Raw genomic sequence first — 18,769 nt, 5'->3', positions numbered from 1 at the left:
TATAGGCATCATTGCTCATATCTCCTCTCCAAAATATTAAATGTCAGGCAGCAACTCCAGAAGGGACAGCATCTTCATTTGGTGATTTTTAATTGGTGATTTTAATTAGTGATTCTTTAAAGATAGCTTTTAAACAACCATTAACAATTATTTTAAAAGTTACAATTATGTGTAATTTGTAGGAGAAGGACTTGAGAGAGCAAAACCAGGGACAGTGACTTAGCTGAGGAACACAGCTGGCTTCCTTAACAAAGTGACACTTGAGCTAACCTCATATTGAATAAGTCATAGGAAATAAAGAGGCTTAGAATAGAGGAAGAACTTTCTAGCAAAGGGTAAGAATCCCAAAGTATGAAGGAATATGGCATATTTAAGAAACAGAAAATGTGCTCTTTCCCATCTTGCAAGATGGCGGGTGAAAAAGTTGAGAAGAAGCCGGATACTAAAGAGAAGAAACCTGAAGCCAAGAAGGCTGATGCCAAGAAGGCTGATGCCAAGAAGGCTGATGCCGGTGGTAAAGTGAAAAAGGCTAACCTCAAGGCTAAAAAGGTTAAGAAGGGGAAGCCACACTGCAGCCGAAATCCTGTTCTCGTCAGAGGAATCGGCCGATATTCCCGATCTGCCATGTACTCTAGGAAGGCCATGTACAAGAGGAAATACTCAGTGGCTAAATCCAAGGTTGAAAAGAAAAAGAAGGAGAAGGTCCTCGCCACTGTTACAAAACCAGTTGGTGGTGACAAGAATGGTGGCACTCGGGTGGTTAAACTTCGCAAAATGCCTAGGTACTATCCAACAGAAGATGTTCCTCGAAAGCTGTTGAGCCACGGCAAAAAACCGTTTAGCCAACACGTGAGAAGACTGCGAGCTAGCATCAGTCCCGGGACCATCCTCATCATCCTCACCGGACGCCACAGAGGCAAGAGGGTGGTTTTCCTGAAGCAACTCGGCAGTGGCTTGTTACTTGTGACTGGACCTCTGTCCCTTAATCGAGTTCCTCTGCGAAGGACACACCAGAAATTTGTCATCGCCACCACCACAAAAATTGATATCAGCAATGTGAAAATCCCTAAGCATCTCACCGATGCTTACTTCAAGAAGAAGAAGCTGCGGAAGCCCAGACACCAGGAGGGTGAGATCTTCGACACAGAAAAGGAGAAATACGAGATTACAGAACAGCGCAAAGTGGATCAGAAAGCTGTGGACTCCCAAATTTTACCAAAAATCAAGGCAATTCCTCAGCTCCAGGGCTATCTACGATCTCTGTTTGCCCTGACAAATGGAATTTATCCTCACAGATTGGTATTCTAAATTTTTACAAAGAACCTAATTAAATAACTGAAAGATTAAAAAAAAAAAAAAAAGAAACAGAAAATGTTATTGTAGCTGAAGAACAGGAAAAAGAATGAGAATGGCCAGAAAAGGGGCTCATGAAGGGAATGATCAGATGATGCTTAATAATCAGATGTTCAATAAACTATATGTAAATATATATATATTTGATACAGTTTGATTTATAAAGCATAAAGTGGAATGACATTTTAAATTAAAATTTTTATACTTCTGAGTATTTCAATAGAGAGAAATTAAGTGAGCAAATTTTAAGGAAAAATATATTAATGTATGAAGGTAGTGACAGGCTCAATAAAATAGTTAATTAGTTGATTTTTTTATGAGTGAGTACATTTCAAAGTCAAGAAAGATCAATTATTCTATTTAGAAGCAATTGTAACACATACCTACTTATAATGGAGTGTGTTAAATAATGAAATAGATTGATTTTAGTTATCACCATTATTTCTCCAAGCTGAGAGAGACATGTTTTCTTTTCCAATCATTCATTATTATTGGATTAGCTTTATTTTTTTATTCGGCATTTTCCTTCTTCTTGGTTTATTATATTCTGAAAGATTGAAAATTTTGAGTTTGAAAATAATTAGAAGAGTTATTTAACTTTTAATTGGTTGATCCATTTCTTAAAACTCATTTTAGTTTGTCAATATTGCTTCCGGGGGAAATGTACTAGCTCTGGCTACTGGAGCAATGACAGGAGATGATCAAGCAACCACAAGAAGTAAAACTTGTGACTAAAACTTTTAAACCCAATTCCCTGATGAGAAGTTAGCCAGATGGTTGTATTTTTAATGACATACAATGACTAATGCATTATATTTGCAAACAATAATATAAATAAAAATTCCTGTACTGCTCAGCCTTAACCAGTGATAACATGGTTACTTTTAAGTGCATTTGATTGAGTATCTTTTTTTCTAATGATGGTAGTGATGTTGTAAGACATCCCATGTACCAGTGTAGGAATCACATTGAATATTTGACATTTTTTCTGTAGTAATTTATTATTTAGGTATACATGTGTTTCAAGGATGACATCACACCTCAAACAGATGCAGATGGATTCAAACAGATGAGGTGGATGTTTGATCATACCTCAAACAGATGCAGATGGACTTTGTAGCAAGCATTGAACATAGGCCAGGTGCTGTGTTGGGCACTAGAATACAGTCAAGAGCTTAACAAGACAGGCATGATATTTCTGCTCATGGGACTTCTGGCCTGGCTGGAGAGATGGAAATGTTAAACTGATTGTCTAACATACAGTATGACAAGCTTACAAAAGCACATAAAGAAAAAGAGTGAGTCTTGTTTTGAGTGGTCCTGACGGGACAAGGACACTCAGGAAAACCTTCTCTGAGTAAATGACATTTAAACAGAAAGCTGTAGATTATTACTAATGCAGGCTGAGCTGAGTGAGAGGAGGAGCCCTAAAGGAAAGGCCTTGAGGTAGATGGAGCTGGGACAAGGGACTAAAAAGTCTAGGTGGAGGCCAGTAAGTGACAGACCCACCAAAAGTCGAACATTGCCTGATTTGCCACTCTACTGGCAGAGATTCTTTCTGCTGTATTAAATTTGTTGTTAAGATTTTTTTTATGAGTCTTTCCTACTTACCAGATTGAGAAAAATAATTAAGAAATCATTGTTTTCACTGCCTTTTCTTCTCTTTTGCCAAACACTAAAGATCATGAGAATTTGCTTGCTTCCAAAGAATTATGAAAAGCTGGAGTTTAAATTGGGTTGTTGCATAAGAATGAAATGTAAAAAGCTTTCCAAGAAAAGTTAAAAATAGAAGTAATTACACAAGAGGAAGTGGGAATTCTCTTTGCTTATTTTTATTTTTTTAATTGAAGCCAGTGAAGACTTATTCACAATTTATTAACTGGGATTTTTAATGCTTGTACTTTTAGGTATAGATTCTAGTTAGCCTACAGACTTAAGTTTGACAGAAAAAATGGGCAGGCCAAATTGACCACACTGTACCCACAGAATCTATTCTACTTTTGGGCAGGACTATTTTAAAGTGTCTCATAAAATAGATTATATCCTCTTTTAAAAAACTTTATAAAAAATTCAGACTGTATCAACTTCAATTTATTATCAGATGAATTCTGATTAGATTTAATTTCCATTATGCTTCCTGCTGTATTTACCTCTACAAACTGCTTTATGTAGGTTGGGCAGAGATGGGCAACAGAGCTCAGTGCTTAGGAACAGACTCTTGCAATAGATTACTGGGGACCCTATCTTGGCTCCTTACTTGTGTGATCTTGGGCAAGCTACTGAAATCCTTTTTGTGTAAGAGGGATAAATATTGTACCTACCTCATGGGACAATGGTAAGTATTAAGTGAGAAAATATGCAATGCACTTAGCTGAGTGCATGGCATGCAGTAAGCACAAAATAAATATTAGCTGTCAGATCAAGTAATAAATATTAGTTGTCATTTCTTGATCCCTGAAATGTATGGGGGGAGGGTCTCTGCAAAAAGATCTTAGAATTCCTGTATCTGCTCAGGTGCATGTTCTATGAATTGTATAGTACGAGCCAGGTAGGATAAGCCAGGGAGGAGAAAGCCATCCCTTTTGCAGCCCAGAGAGGTGACAGAACCTTAATGGTGATCAAATGAGAGGCTGATAGTGCTGCTAATGCTTCCTTTCCTGTGGATATTGTGCTTAATGACCCCCGCCTTAGAATATTTTAAGAAATAAAAAAAATTCAGATTATGCCTTGCAAACTTTATAAATTTACGTTCTGTGAATCAGGGAACGCGCATCTTTGTCCAAGACTAACTAATATGTAGAGGAGTCTTATAGTTGTTCCTCATTTTTAGTCTTATAATCCTAGTCTTACATCCTAAGTCTTACACTTAGGATGTAAGTGTTGATCCCACTGGGGGCCATTGTTTCTTTGAACTCAGGCTTAGATAAAATGAGAAGAGGTGAGATTTGTTGACCACTGCATTCTGCCTCTGTTCAATCCCTCATGTTTCTTACTCCCTTTAAAAAATCTTAAAATAAAACATTTAAAAATAAAGCAACCATGATGCACTATCCATCATCTTCTCCCTCTTTACCGTTTCTCCTTTTCATTCCTCTCTCAAACCTTTCCTCTTGTCCCTGCTCCCTGACTGCTTTCTTAGGTCTCTATACTTCTTTTCATCTTAATCTGTGTCCTTTCTCTGAATCCTGCTCATCTTTAATTTGTATTGAAGAGAGAAATGGGAAAGGTTGGCTTGGGCTAGAGTAAGGAGAGGGCAGGAAAGAGAAAAATGTAGCAAAAAGGTATAGGTGAAGCTAAAAGACACAATGAACATATCTGGCTTATTCATTGAGTCCCCAAATCCTGCTTTTGCTGTGCATTTCTTGGGCATAAAAATGTTTAATCTTCTATTTGTTTGAGATGATGTGTGTATTATTCACTGTTTCCAAATGGACTGTATATATATATATATATATATATATTTTTTTTTTTTTTTTTTTTTTTTGAGACAGAGTCTCACTTTGTTGCCCAGGCTAGACTGAGTGCTGTGGTGTCAGCCTAGCTCACAGCAACCTCAAACTCCTGGGCTCAAGCAATCCTGCTGCCTCAGCCTCCCGAGTAGCTGGGACTACAGGCAGACGCCACCATGCCCAGCTAATTTTTTGTATATATATATATATATATTTTAGTTGGTCGATTAATTTCTTTCTATTTTTGGTAGAGACAGGGTCTCGCTCAGGCTGGTTTTGAACTCCTGACCTCGAGCTATCCGCCCGCCTTGGCCTCCCAGAGTGCTAGGATTACAGGCGTGAGCCACCACACCTGGCCTGTATATTCTGTTTTTTTGTTTCTCTTCTTTTTCAGTAAGGGGATAGAGTCAGAAGAGAAGGAGGCAGAGTGAGGTAAAAGAGAAAGGAGCTAAAATTCCTGGAAAAGACTATGCTCTGTTTGTGTCTCTATTATGCAATTTAATATTTACTTTTACTTCAATGACTAGTTACTGTTGTGCTCCCTAAGCCCACCTGTGCTCCATTGCAGGACCATTTCCTTTCGTGCTGACCTGCTCTACTTGGTTGGCTGTGGTCCAACTGAACTGCCACGCTCCATCCCAGCCTGGTAGTGAGGCTCCATCTCATGTTGCTGTGACTCAATGCCTGGCACCCTCCTGAGCTGCAGGTTCCCACCTCTCTTCATCGAGCCTTCTTGTGCTCAGTGAAGCACAAGACCCCTTCAGAGCCCTACTGAAAAATGTCTGACAAGCCCACGGACTGTATTAGCATGTTATCAGAGAGGACTAAAATCTAAGTTATTGTACTCCTCTTCTCCTCACTGTTGCTCAAGCAGTGGCCTGGAAGGAGGGGGCCTTAAGCCCTGACTAGTGTCTCAGGGAAAAGCTGTTCATAAAAAGTTTCCACATCCTGGCTATAGTCCAGTCACACAGGTGGCTCTCTATGAGCCCCAGTTTTCTCCTGCCAGTCTTTGTTTCTGCTTCCTGCTCCTTCCAACAGGAGCACCTTTCTTACCTAATGGTCAGTGTCCAACCTACACATCTTTCCTGACACTGCGCTGGGTCAGTTATATGTGATTTTCTGTGGCAGAGAACTGTATACACTCCTCTATCAAAGGGTTTTGTCCATTTGAATATGATTTTGTACACACTGAACTGTTTATTCATAGGTTCCCACCATACTTCAAGGTCTTTAGGGAGGGCCCACATTCTCTTTGTTTTGAATTGTTAGCACTTTTCACATTGCTTGGCACATTGTAGGTAATCAACGCAATACCAACATGTTGCAAGAACATGTTATCTGTGATGGGAAGACTATAGAGGAAATTTGGGGGCAAGTGATATGGGTTCTCAGAGGAGGCAAAAATCTATGTGTGGGCTATGTAGTAGTATCCCCAGATGGCATCAGTTAAGGCAGCTGTTTTCAGGATCTTTTCCTAAGGCCTGATAATTATTTTTTGAAGGCATTATTTTGTACATGTCTCCAAACATATAACCTGAATGATTGTGTCTTTTAAAATATGTGTGGTATAAGAAGCAATGTAATTGATTTCCTATGAAAGGCATGTTCAGTCTCACATTTCTAATTTTTAAAATTTCTTTCCCAAATTATCAGTTTTTCATTAAACATTTTGGCTTTTATTTTTATGAGCTAATATATTTTCTTAAAGCTCAAATCTTGACTTTCCCTCATTTTCTCTCATTATTTTAGCTTGCTTACAGAGTTGTGGGTGAAGAAGGTCCATGTAGAGAGGTCATTTCTTCATCCCCTTGCCCCAGGTAGGACAGCTGTGTTAGCAAGACAGTTGCCAGGATCTTGTAGAGGCATGTGGTAAAAGCTTGACAATCTGTCAGTCTGTGTTTTGAAGCAAATGGATAGTTTAGAAATCCTGATAATAAAAGTCAATGCAAATACTAATCCTTGTTGCTTTACCTCAGTTCTGTACTGCACAGAAATGATTTTAAGCCCTGATACAAGGAAATTGGTGCAAGAAAAAACTAGTAATATATAATATACTTTCTAAAAGTTGTACACATTTATATTATTATTTCTCCATGAAATATTATAATTTTTCCCTATTCCCTCCAAGTGCGAAAAGAAACTAGAAATACACAGATCTATGGATTCTCTCTCTCTTCCACATGTTATATAGATATTTGAGACATGATTGATTAAAAAATTCTACTCATGTGATCAGTAAGTATTATTTGGAGAAAAAAGTAAAACAAAAATGAAAAAATAACTTGTGTCAATATGGTATGTTAACACATATTGAGATCTAAAATACCCAGTCATCTAATTTCTAATATTCATCTTGTCTGTAGTTTGATCTTGGATAAGAATCACTTTTACAATGTTGAATTCAGTCAGCTGTTCGCTTTTTGCGTCTTCAAAACAGATTTATCAAACATATAAGTTAGTAACATTTCTGTTAATTGTCTCTGAACATACTGAAAAACTGCTGTGTGTGTAGAATTGTTACATAAGTAGGATTGAAAGGCTGCAGAGCAGATTGTGAATTTTGCAATTGCGTTTTAGAGCTGGCTCAATCTAGCCTATAACTATTTTCTTGGCTTGTATTCATATAATGGATAATGGGTGCTTTCTATGAGGTACCCAGATTGAAATGAATATTGAAGTTTGTATTTCTTTGCTTGAGAAAGCTAACTTTTCTAGTTAGACCCAAACCACAGCAGTCTTTATGGACAAAAAAAGTCAAACATTCTCTAAAAAGTATATTTTGAGCCTATCATCATAATAACAATGGAATGGAGGTTGAGAACTGCTCCCTGAAGAAGTGATTCTTAGAGTTGTGATGTGAATTTCTCACATATAGAAAAGTGGCATAATTGGTTTCCTATCTTCCTTTCCTCCTTCTGCCCTGTATTTCTCCTTTTTTTCCCTTCTGTGAAATCCAGCAACTTTAGAGAAAAATGTAAAATTTAAAGTTTAAATTCCAGTTCCTTAATTTACACTAATTTATTATCTCAGTAACTATATAGTATACCCAGTATATGAATTCCAGTGTAAGTACTGTTTTGTATTCCACGAAATCTAATAGTGTGATTTGCATACATATGTCTAATATATTGATATATTTAAAATGTTATTTATTTTTTAAAAGAGAATTTTTAAGAGCAATTTTAAGTTACACCAAAATGAAACAGAAAACACAGAGAGTTCCTATATACCTCTGCCTCCACACACTCACTGCCCCTCCACCATCAACATCCCACACGAGCATGCTACATCTGTCAATGAATTATCATCCAAAGTCCCTAGTTTACATTAAGGGTCACTCTTGGTGTTGCATATTCTATGGGTTTTGACAAATGTATGATGATGAGTGTCTAGCATTATAGTGTCATATTAGAATAGTTTCAGTGTGCTAAAAATCATCTGTGCCTTCCTGTTCACCCCCTGCAATGTTTATTTTTGATAATATTGTAGGATTGCATACTCTGTGTGTGTATGTGTGTGTGTGTAAGCTTTAATCATACCCCTATTCTTTGATATATTGATCATTTTCAACTTTTTAAAATTATAAATGACACTCACTGGAGAAATTGACTTTTTCTTTGCTTTTGGATAATATTTTTTAAGACACAGTGTGCAAAGAACTAGATTAGAGTACAGGACAAAGTTTATAATACTTATTTCTTTCATCCAATAAGCATTTGCTGAACACCAAATGTGCCAAGACCCTAGGGTTACAGAAATAAATAAAGTACAATTCCAGCTGCGTATATGGGGGAGAGAGAGAATAGGGAGTAGATATATAAGCTAGAAAATAAATACATAATGTGAAATGCTAAGTGCCATAACAGATAGTGCTTTTGGTTCCCAGAGGAGATGTGATAACAAAGTACAATAATATATATATATATATCAGACAAAGAAAATAAATTTAAGAAAAAGGAAATTTACTTTTCGGGTGAGTCTTATGATGGTTAATTTTATGTGTCAACTTGACTGGGCTAAGGGATGACCAGATAGCTGGTCATCCCTTAGCTGTATTATTTTTAGATGTGTCTGTGAGGGTGGTCTGGAAGAGATTAGCATTTGTATCAGCAGACTGAGTAAAGAAGATTACCCTCAGCAATGTGGTTGGACGTCATCTAATCTTTTGAGGCTCCAGATAGAACAAAAATGTGTAAGAAGGGAAAATTTACTCTCTTTTCTTCTGAAAATAGGACATGCATCTTCTCCTCCTCTTGGACATTAGAGCTCCAGTTGCCAGACCTTTGAAATCCTGGACTAACAGCAGTGATCTACCAGTTTCTGTTGGCCTGAGACTGAGAGTTACATTGTTGGCTCCCCCTATTCTCAGATTTTTGGACTTGGACTCAGACTAAATTACTACTTGCTTCCCTTGTTCTCTAGTTTGCAGACAGCATACTGTGGGACTTCTTGGCCTCCATAATTGCATGAGCCCATTTTCATCATAAATTCCCCCTTATATCTCTCTCTGTATATCCTGTTAGTACTGTTTTCTGGGGAACTCTGACTAATACATGGGGAAAAATGAAAATTGCAGGAACTGTAGGGAATGAGACTGTATTCACAGGTTGGCCTAGACTGCGGGAGGTCCTGTGTTCTTGAAGGAGCTTGAGCTTTATCCTGTGGACAATAGAGGCTCAGAGAGTTTACCAGAACTTTCTGTGATAATCTGAGGGCAAGCAGGGAAGTGATGTGAGTGACAACAGCAAATATTATGTAACCCAGTGGTTTTCAAACTTTGGTGTGATTCAGAATCACTTGGAGAACTAATCCAGTCACTTGGGAGAATGAGGCTTGTTGAAGTAGAATAGGACCCAGACCTCTGGATTTTTGCCAAGTTGTTCATGTGATTCTGATGGATGCTAAAGTTTGAGAACCACTGATGTAATGCTTAAACAAAAGCTATTTGTGGCTTACTTTCAGCAGCAAAGAAACATCATTTCACAGGAAAATTATAATGAGAAGATAATTTGAATATTTTTAAAAGTCCTTAACACCAAAGTAGAATGCCCTTCGATTCTTTTTATATATTAAAATGAGCTATAATTAAATGCTTTATGCCATGGTTTCCTTACTTGTACCTGTCTCATAGTCTTGTTATGGTGAGTAAAAGAATCAATATATGTAAATCCTTAGAATTGTGCCTGGCACATAGTAAGTTTCTATAAATTTGAGCACTTAATATTGTACCTTACCTTTATGTCAACTGTCATCAAAATATCTCAAACTTATTTTCTTTAAACTCCCCCACTGCCACCCCCTACTTTTTCTCCAAATAGTTTCCTCAGGGTCTTGAATTTTCCAAGCCCCACCTCTCACTTTCTGGACTGATTCTAACTTTTGTTTTGCTTTGCTTTGCTTTCCTGCCAGCTAGTATATGTCCTGTCCAGTGTAAATCTTAGAAGCCCTTTGGCTTCAAGCTTCAATAGTTAGTGCCCTCTTAACACTACATAAGGCTTAGACTCGAATTTGCCTGAGCTTCAAAGACTCTTTCTCTTAAATAGGAGCATTAGAGAAGGTTTGAATTGAATCTTTTTTCTATTACCTAAAACCATATCAAAAGAATCTTTGAACATTTCATTTAATTAGATTCCTTTCCCTGATACAGTTTCTGATGACTTGCGTATTTCCTGGTGGTCTTTAAAGCCCTACTCCCGTCATGTAGTTCCATTTTAGTTCCTCTCTGACAGGAACTTGAACTTATTATATTGCCCATGTTGATGCTGATGTTTGATCATTAGTGATGATATAATTACAATCATTATTAATATTTGTTGTATGTTTATGATATGCAAAACACTATACTAAGCCATTCACATGTGTTAAACATGCAAATGTTATTTAATCCTTGCAATTGTTCAATGAGATAGGACCTAGTGTGACCCATTTTGGTGAAAGAGGCCAGGTAACTTACAAGCTTACCCAATGAAGATGCAAAAGACCTGAGCCTAGATCTGAGCTCTCACCCAACTGACCTTGACTACCTCTCATAATTTCTCTAAGTATCCTATTTTATGCTAAGTGTGCTTAAAATAATTAAAAGTATGACATGTTTTATATAATTCTTAAATTGCTATCTTGAGTAGGTATATTATTACACCTATTTTCAAGTTGAGGAAAAAGGAGTCTTGGTAAGATTAAGTGATTTGACCAGCTTTGTAAAACTAGTAAGTGACAGACCTACATTCAAACCTAGGATTGACTAATAATATGATTTTAGTTTATGTATGGTTAACCAATATGATAAATAAGTCTCTTCCTTTTCTTCATAGCTAAACTTCTCAAAATGTTTCATCTCTATATGCTTTTCTGGCTCCTCAGCCTCTGCATCTCTCCTAAATGTCAGTACTTCCTCAGACACCTGTCCAAATCTCCCTTCTATGGCTTCAGTCACCATCTATGTACATACCCTTCCTATGTCTACAACTCAGACATTTGCACTTGACCCATATAGCCAACTGTCTATAGAACACCTACATTTCACTGAGCTATTTGCTTCACACACTCAGAACGTCCCAGATGAAGTTATCTCAAATACCTACTCCAGCTCCAGGCTACTCCTGACTCATATGACTGTCCTCACAGTTGCTTAATCCATAAGGTGGGGAATCATCTTTAACATCTTATTTTCTTTTATCACCCAGATCCAGTTATTATAAACTTCAAATGGAGAACATTAGATGGATTACCTTCTAAACCCATCTAATGTTCTCCATTTCCACCCTACTATCTTTGTTCATGCTACCACCATCTCTTGACTGGATTATTGCAATAGCCTCCTAATTGGTATCCTAACTTGAATCTTGCCCAATCCAATCTGTTTACTAATCAAACCAATAGTGACTTTTAATACATGCAAACATATAATTAGCAAATAATATAATAATTTTTGGTTTGTAGGACCCATCACCATCATCATGATGTCACTGACCTTTTCTTACTTATTATTTACTACTTTTCCACCCCAAATTCTATATTTCAGCAATATTGAGTTGTATTTTGTTCTCCGAAGCCATTGCGTTCTCCTTCTCTGTAAAATTATACATACTGTTCTCTCTGCCTCAAAATACTCTTATCCCTGTTCATTCCCCACCTTTTGCCTTGCTAAATTCTTCTCATTCTTTAGACCTTAGCTTAAAAAAACCCTTCTCCTGGAAAGTTATGCCTGACACCTTGAACAATGGTGGATATTTCTCGAATACTATTCCTGAGATTTTCTCGGCACTATTCCCGAGATTCCCTTAACATAATTACATGCTGCTTCAGTTTCTGCTATAGACTGTGTCTACCCTAAATTCATATGTTGAAGCCTAATCCCCATTGTGTTGGTATTAAGAGGTAGGGACTTTGGGAAGTGATTAGGTAATGAGGGTGCAGCCCTCATTAATGGGATTAGTACCCTTATAAAAGAGACCCTATCAGCATCACCTTTCTTTCCAAAAAAAAAATAAAAAATAAAAAAAAATAAAAGAGACCCTAGAAAGCTCCTTTGATCCTTCTACTGTGTGATGACACAGGAAGAAGACAGCCTTCTATGAACCAGAAAGCAGGCCCTCACCAAACATTGAATATGCCTGCATCCTGATCTTGGACTTCCTAGCCTCTAGAACTGTGAGAAATAAATTTCTGCTGTTTATAATCTACCTAGTCCACATGGACTAAGATATATGGATAATTACAATGCATATTATAATTTGTCACAATGTCTTCTCTACTACTCTCTCTTCTATATTTTCTATGTTTTTTTTCTGTGATTCATTATAATCAAGGTATTCTGCCATATCTTCTAGTTAACTTATTCTCACTTTACTAGTGTCTATTCTGTTTTAAAAGCTATCTGCCAAGTTATTAATTTTAATGTATTTTCAGTGTTAACATTTCTATGTGGTTTTCTTTCAAGGCTATGTCATTTTCATGGTTTCTAATTCTTTGGTTAAATTTTGAAACTTTTATGTCTTTGCTGAGAAAAGTTATTTTAAAATCTATGTCTGATGATTTTGATATCTGTAGCCCCAGTGGATCTGTTTTAATGGGCTGCTAATTCTACTTACTCTTGTTTATGTTGTCTTGATCTTTTCATTTGTTGGGTTATTTTTTATTGTTTGCCAGACATTGTATTGGAAAATTTGTTTGTAAAAAAATTATGTTCTATGATGATATTTTCCTTCAGCAAACACTGTTTCATTTTCTGAAAGTGCCTGGAGGCAGTAGCAATTTGGATATTCAGTAATTATTTCTCTTGACGCCATGCGAATGACTTAGATTTGGATTGTAGTCTGTGCAAAGATCATGTTACTTCTGATTCACCCTAATTTCTTTGGATCTCTGAAATAAATGTATTATTAGGACTTCAATCACTTTTGGATTCTGGCTTCCAACTTGAGTCTTTCAAAAGTACTGCTTAACCTTTCATCTATTTCTTCTGGAATTGGCAAATGCCCTCAGGGGTCAAGCAACCACAAATGATGGACTAACTTTTCTGGATATGTCTGTCATAGAACTTGTCTATATAATTCTTTATTAAAATATTAGTTCTCCCATGCATTCCAGTAGATAATTTTAATATATTTTATATTTTGGCAAGTTCTTCTAATTGACCTAAATGGGAGAGTTAATCTGAAGTCACATACCATTATTGCATTATTGGATATAGAAGTTCAATCTTCCTTCCTTCATTCCTTCCTACTTTCCTGCCTGCCTGCCTTCTTTCCTTCCTTCTTTCCTTCCTTCCTTCCTTCCTTCCTTCCTTCCTTCCTTCCTTCCTTCCTTCCTTCCTTCCTTCCTTCCTTCCTTCCTTCCTTCCTTCCTTCCTTCCTTCCTTCCTTCCTTCCTTCCTTCCTTCCTTCCTTCCTTCCTTCCCTTTTCTTTCTTTCTTTCTTTCTTTCTTTCTTTCTTTCTTTCTTTCTTTCTTTCTTTCTTTCTTTCTTTCTTTCTTTCTTTCTTTCTTTCTTTCTTTCTTTCTTTCTTTCTTATGTTTTTAATAGTAAGATGATTCTTAAAGCAGTGTAGATAGATTGGAGGAAAGGAGGAACATATCATTACTACTAAATTGTTTCCAAGGTGGATATGCCAATTGATACTTGAATGAGAGCTCCAGTTATTCTCTGAGTATGTTTCTTTAGCCCTGTTTGCCTGGCAGGAAATGCCTGAAAATCTCTTATTTGTAAGATAATGAATTCTATCTTGCTTATAGGAGCTGTACCTTTGGTGTTTGGGTGGGAGGGGATGTGGTCTAGTAGAATGGGTAATGTTTTTTCCTTTGGTCATGAAGTCTCCTTGTTTATCTTAACAGCTATAAAGATGCTGCCCACTTTTCTGGACCCAGTGTCTATTTTCCCTCTTTAGAATTTATTTAGGATATTATCTTTTTTTTTTTTTTTTCTGAGAGTCTCACTCTGTTGCCTGGGCTAGAGTCCTGTGGCGTCAGCCTAGCTCACAGCAACCTCAAACTCCTGGGCTCAAGTGATCCTACTGCCTCAGCCTCCCAAGTAGCTGGAACTACAGGCATGTGCCACCATGTCCAGCTAATGTTTTCTATATAGTTTTAGTTGGCCAATTAATTTCTTTCTATTTTTAGTAGAAACAGGGTCTCACTCTTGCTCAGGCTGGTTTTGAACTCCTGACCTTGAGCTATCTGCCTGCCTCGGCCTCCCATAGTATCTTGAGGACAAATGCTGGTATTAGCCTTAAATATTCTGCTCTTCAATTATTACCTGGTAGAACCCATGGACCTTTTCTTATATCAGCCCCCTAATCCTCATACTTCTGATCTTCCCACCATTTCTATGGTCTGCTGGAAAAAGATCCTTGATTGGAAGGTCCTTCCTGTCAGTTGCATGTGCCTGTAGGTTTCTGGGAATATTGAATTTTCCCATTAATTTATTCTCATTTGTTATACATTTTACAGGAGTTCCTTATTGCTTTTTCTGGCATTCTTTCTGGTATGTCCAATGCTTTAAAAATAAAATATTTGTTAAAATTCTTTTATTTTGAGGGAGGAGAGGTAAAATATACATACTTAGGCAGCATCTTAATACAGAAATTCTCCATATATTTATGATGTAAATATCATTGATATATTTCAAAATAGCTATTTTCATAACTTCTATTATTTATGCTGTCAACAATACGCAAATAATACATAATCCCCAAAGAATCTAAAAAGAATAATTGCTTTGACTTACATTTTCAATCCCCTTTCTTTTCTTCATTGTTTTATCTTGATGGTCTTAAATCTATGTGAAATTTGATGTTCAAATTTCATATTAGTAATGCCATGTAATTTAATAAAATAATGTTCCTTTTTAGCTTTCTCCATTTTCAAATCACTTTATCTTTTATTAATATTTTTCATCTTCTAACTCTGATGGTTTCTTTTTTCTTGCTTTTTGTTATTTTCTCCCCAAATCTGCTATTTATTTTTTTAAAGTTAGTGAAAAATTTTATTTTATTATGTTTCCTTAAAAAAGGAGAAAATTATCTCATGTCCACTAGCGTTCCTTTTGTGGATTTACATCAGGTTGAGCTTTGATAGCTTTATGTTTTATATTTCTCTTTTAAAATTTTTAAAATAGAATTGGGGGGGGGGAATTGAATTCCATTATATATATACATCATATCATTGTGAAATCTGGGCTTTTGTACCCGTCACCCAAGTAGTGTACATTTTACACTGTAGTAATTTTTCATCCCTTATCCTCTCCCATTCTTTCCCTTTGTGAGTCTCCAATGTCCATTATATCACTCTGTGTGTCCTTGAATAGCCGTAGTTTAGCTCATACTTATAAGTGAGAATATGCAGCATTTATTTTTGTGTTCATGAGATAGTTCACTTAGGATAATGGCCTCCAGTTCTAAACAAGGTGCTGCAAAACATTATTTAACTTTCTTATTGCTGAGTAGTATTCCATAGTATATATTTACAGCATGTTTTCTTTATCCATTCATTGGTTGATGGGCACTTAGGTTGTATCTATGTTTTCATGATTGTGAATTGTGCTATGATAAACATAGAAGTGCAAGTTCTTTTTGATATAATGATTTATTTTCCTTTGGGAAAATACTCAGTAGTGGTATTAAAGGATCGAATGATAGATCTACTTTTACTTCTTTCAGAAATCTCCATACTGATCTCCATAGAGGTTGTACTAATTTACAATCCCATCAACAAGGTATAAGTGTTCTCTGTTTATCGCATCCATGCCAATGTCTATTGTTTTGGGGCTTTTTAATAATTGGCGTAAGATGGTATCTCATTATGGTTTTAATTTGCACATCTCTGATGATTAGTGATTTTCAGCATTTTTTCATGTTTCTTGGCTGTTTCTATATCTTCTTTTGAAAAATGCCTGTCTATGTCATTTGACCAGTTTTTAATCGGATTGTTTTACTCTTGCTGAGTTATTTGAGTTCCTTGTAGATTCTAGATAGTAGTCTTTTGTTGGGTACATAGTTTGTGAATATTTTTTCCTATTCTGTAGGTTGCCAATTTACTCTTTTATTGTTTTCTTTAAGTCTCATTGTCTACTTTTGTTTCTGTTGCATTTGGTTTTTGGGTCTTAGTCATAAATTCTTTGCCTAGGCCCTAGACCAATGTCCAGAAGAGTTTTTCCTAAGTTTTATTCTACTCCTTTTGTTGTTTCAGGTCTTATATTCAAGTCTTCAATCCATCTTGAGTTAATTTTTATATATGGCGAGAGACAGGGATCCAGTTTCATTTTTCTATATATGGATATCTAATTTTCCCAGCACCATTTATTGCATAGGGCATCCTTTCTTCAGTGTATGTTTTTGTTTGTTTTGTTGAAGATCAGTTGATTGTAGGTGTATAGTTTTATTTCTGGGTTTTCTACTCTGTTCCATTGATCTGTGTGTCTATTTCTATGCCAGTACCTTGCTGCTTTGGTTACTATAGCACTATAGTATAATTTGAAATCAGGTAATGTGATGCCTCCAGTTTTGTTCTTTTTGCTTAAGACTGCTTTTGCTATTCAGACTCTTTTTTGATTCCAAAAGAATTTTAGAATTGTTTTCTCTAAATCTGTGAAAAATGAAAAACGATATTGGTATTTTGACAGGAATTGCATTGAATCTGGGCAGTATGGATATTTTAACAATATTGATTCTACTGATTCATGAGCATGGGATGTTTTTTCATTTGTGTCATCAATAATTTCTTTTATCAGTGATTTATAGTTCTTGTAGAGATCTTTCATCTTCTTGGTTAAATATATCTTAAGTATTTTATTTTATTATTATTATTTGCACCTATTGTAAATGGGATTGTGTTCTTTATTTGTTTCATAGCTTGATCATGATTGGTGTATAGTAATGCTACTGATTGTTGTACACCAATTTTATAACCTGAGACTTTGTTGAATTCATTTATCAAATCTAGGAGTCTTTAGAGGATTCCTTAGGGTTTTCTAGGTATAAGATTATATCATAAAAAAACAGAGATAATTTGACTTCCTCCTTTCCCACTTAGATACACACTTTATTTCTTTCTCTTGCTTGATTGCTCTGGCTAGGACTTCCAGTACTATGCTGAATAGAAGTGGTGAAAGTGGGAATAACCATCTTGCCCCAGTTCTTAGGGGGAATGCTTTCAACTTTTCCCCTTATCCTAGGTGTACATAGGAGAGGTTGGGCTCCCCTGTTTCTCCTAAACTAGGCAGGGCTCTAGCTACATTAATCCAAACTCAGCCCAAAGGCAGCATCCAGAGTGGCTCTAAACTGCCAAAATAGCTTGAGACTAGAGCAGGTAGGCCCCTTTCTAGGCGGGCTGCATTGGCAGGAAACTGTGAGGAGTAGAGTTCTCTTGAGAGTGGGTCTTACAGCAGACTGTTGCAGGATGGTGGTTACTGTCCTACATATGTGTCAGAAAGCCTGGTTTCCCTGTATTTTCCCACTTTGGTGGGGACTGCAGCCCTGGCAGCCTGAACTCAGCTTGAGGTGGGGCATAGCCCAGTATTAAATTCTCAAAATGGCACTGTGGTCTTGAGACTGGAGAGGCTGGGGCAAGCAGTGTGAGCAAGAAACTGTAGAAAATATTGTCTGCTCATGTCTCAATCTCAACAACAGTTCACAGCAAGGTGGTGGCCAGCTTCCCAGGGTTATGTGGGAGCATGTGGGCTCTATCCCTCCTCAGAGTTGCACAGTAGCTGCAGGCATTCTCACAGTTCTCCAGAATGGCACCCAGCTCAAGCTACTCAAAGCTTGGATGCCTATGGGATTCCACTTGTGTCTTCTTTCTGGAACAACATATTCTTTTGCTTTTGAAGAGAAAAATGTCTTGATTTTTACTCTCTTTATGGTATCAATTCTATCCATTGTACATTTTTGTGAACTTTTTCAAGCCAGAAAGAGTTTGAGGATTCACTAAAAACAGTTACTTGTAGGCATCATATTAGATATTGGGGATACAGTGATATATAAGATATAGCACCTGTCTTTATAAAATCTAATAGTGGAGAGGGGAGATAACCACATAATTGTAATTAAGTATGATGAGTTTTATGACAAAGCAATGATTAGGGTTTATTAGAATAGACAGTAGCAGCTCCTAACTTAATCTAAAGGTGAAGGAAGACCTCTCTGAGAAATGATAATATCCCTACCATGACTGTGACTAACAGATCAGCAATATTGTCTGAATCTAATATATTAATTACCTATACTTTGAATCTTCTGTTTGTGTTTTCTATTTTATAAGATATTTTTCATAACTCTTATTTGTGTATTTTAGTTCTGTGCTTCTTAAAGTGATATAACCACTCCTGGAATGCCAGGTCACAGGACATACATGCCTTATTTTCGTAGATTATTTTGTTGTTGAATACAAAATTTACATGAATTTCTCTATCTACCTATCTATCCATCCATCTATCTATCTATTTATTTTCAGACAGAGTCTCACTCTGTTGCCT

The 18,769-nt window shown here is 36.5% G+C and overlaps 1 protein-coding gene across 1 annotated transcript; it reads left to right on the top strand.

Moving 5' to 3' along the window:
- Positions 1–385: 385 nt before the first annotated feature.
- Positions 386–1,322, top strand: LOC142871473 (large ribosomal subunit protein eL6). Its single transcript, XM_076004051.1, has one exon. The coding sequence runs from the start codon at positions 409–411 to the stop codon at positions 1,306–1,308; it is 900 nt and encodes a 299-aa protein (XP_075860166.1). The 5' UTR covers positions 386–408; the 3' UTR covers positions 1,309–1,322.
- The last annotated feature ends 17,447 nt before the right edge of the window (positions 1,323–18,769 follow it).

Source organism: Microcebus murinus, chromosome 6, assembly GCF_040939455.1.
Source record: "Microcebus murinus isolate Inina chromosome 6, M.murinus_Inina_mat1.0, whole genome shotgun sequence".
Lineage (NCBI taxonomy): Eukaryota > Metazoa > Chordata > Mammalia > Primates > Cheirogaleidae > Microcebus > Microcebus murinus.
This window is presented reverse-complemented; position numbering and strand designations above follow the sequence as displayed.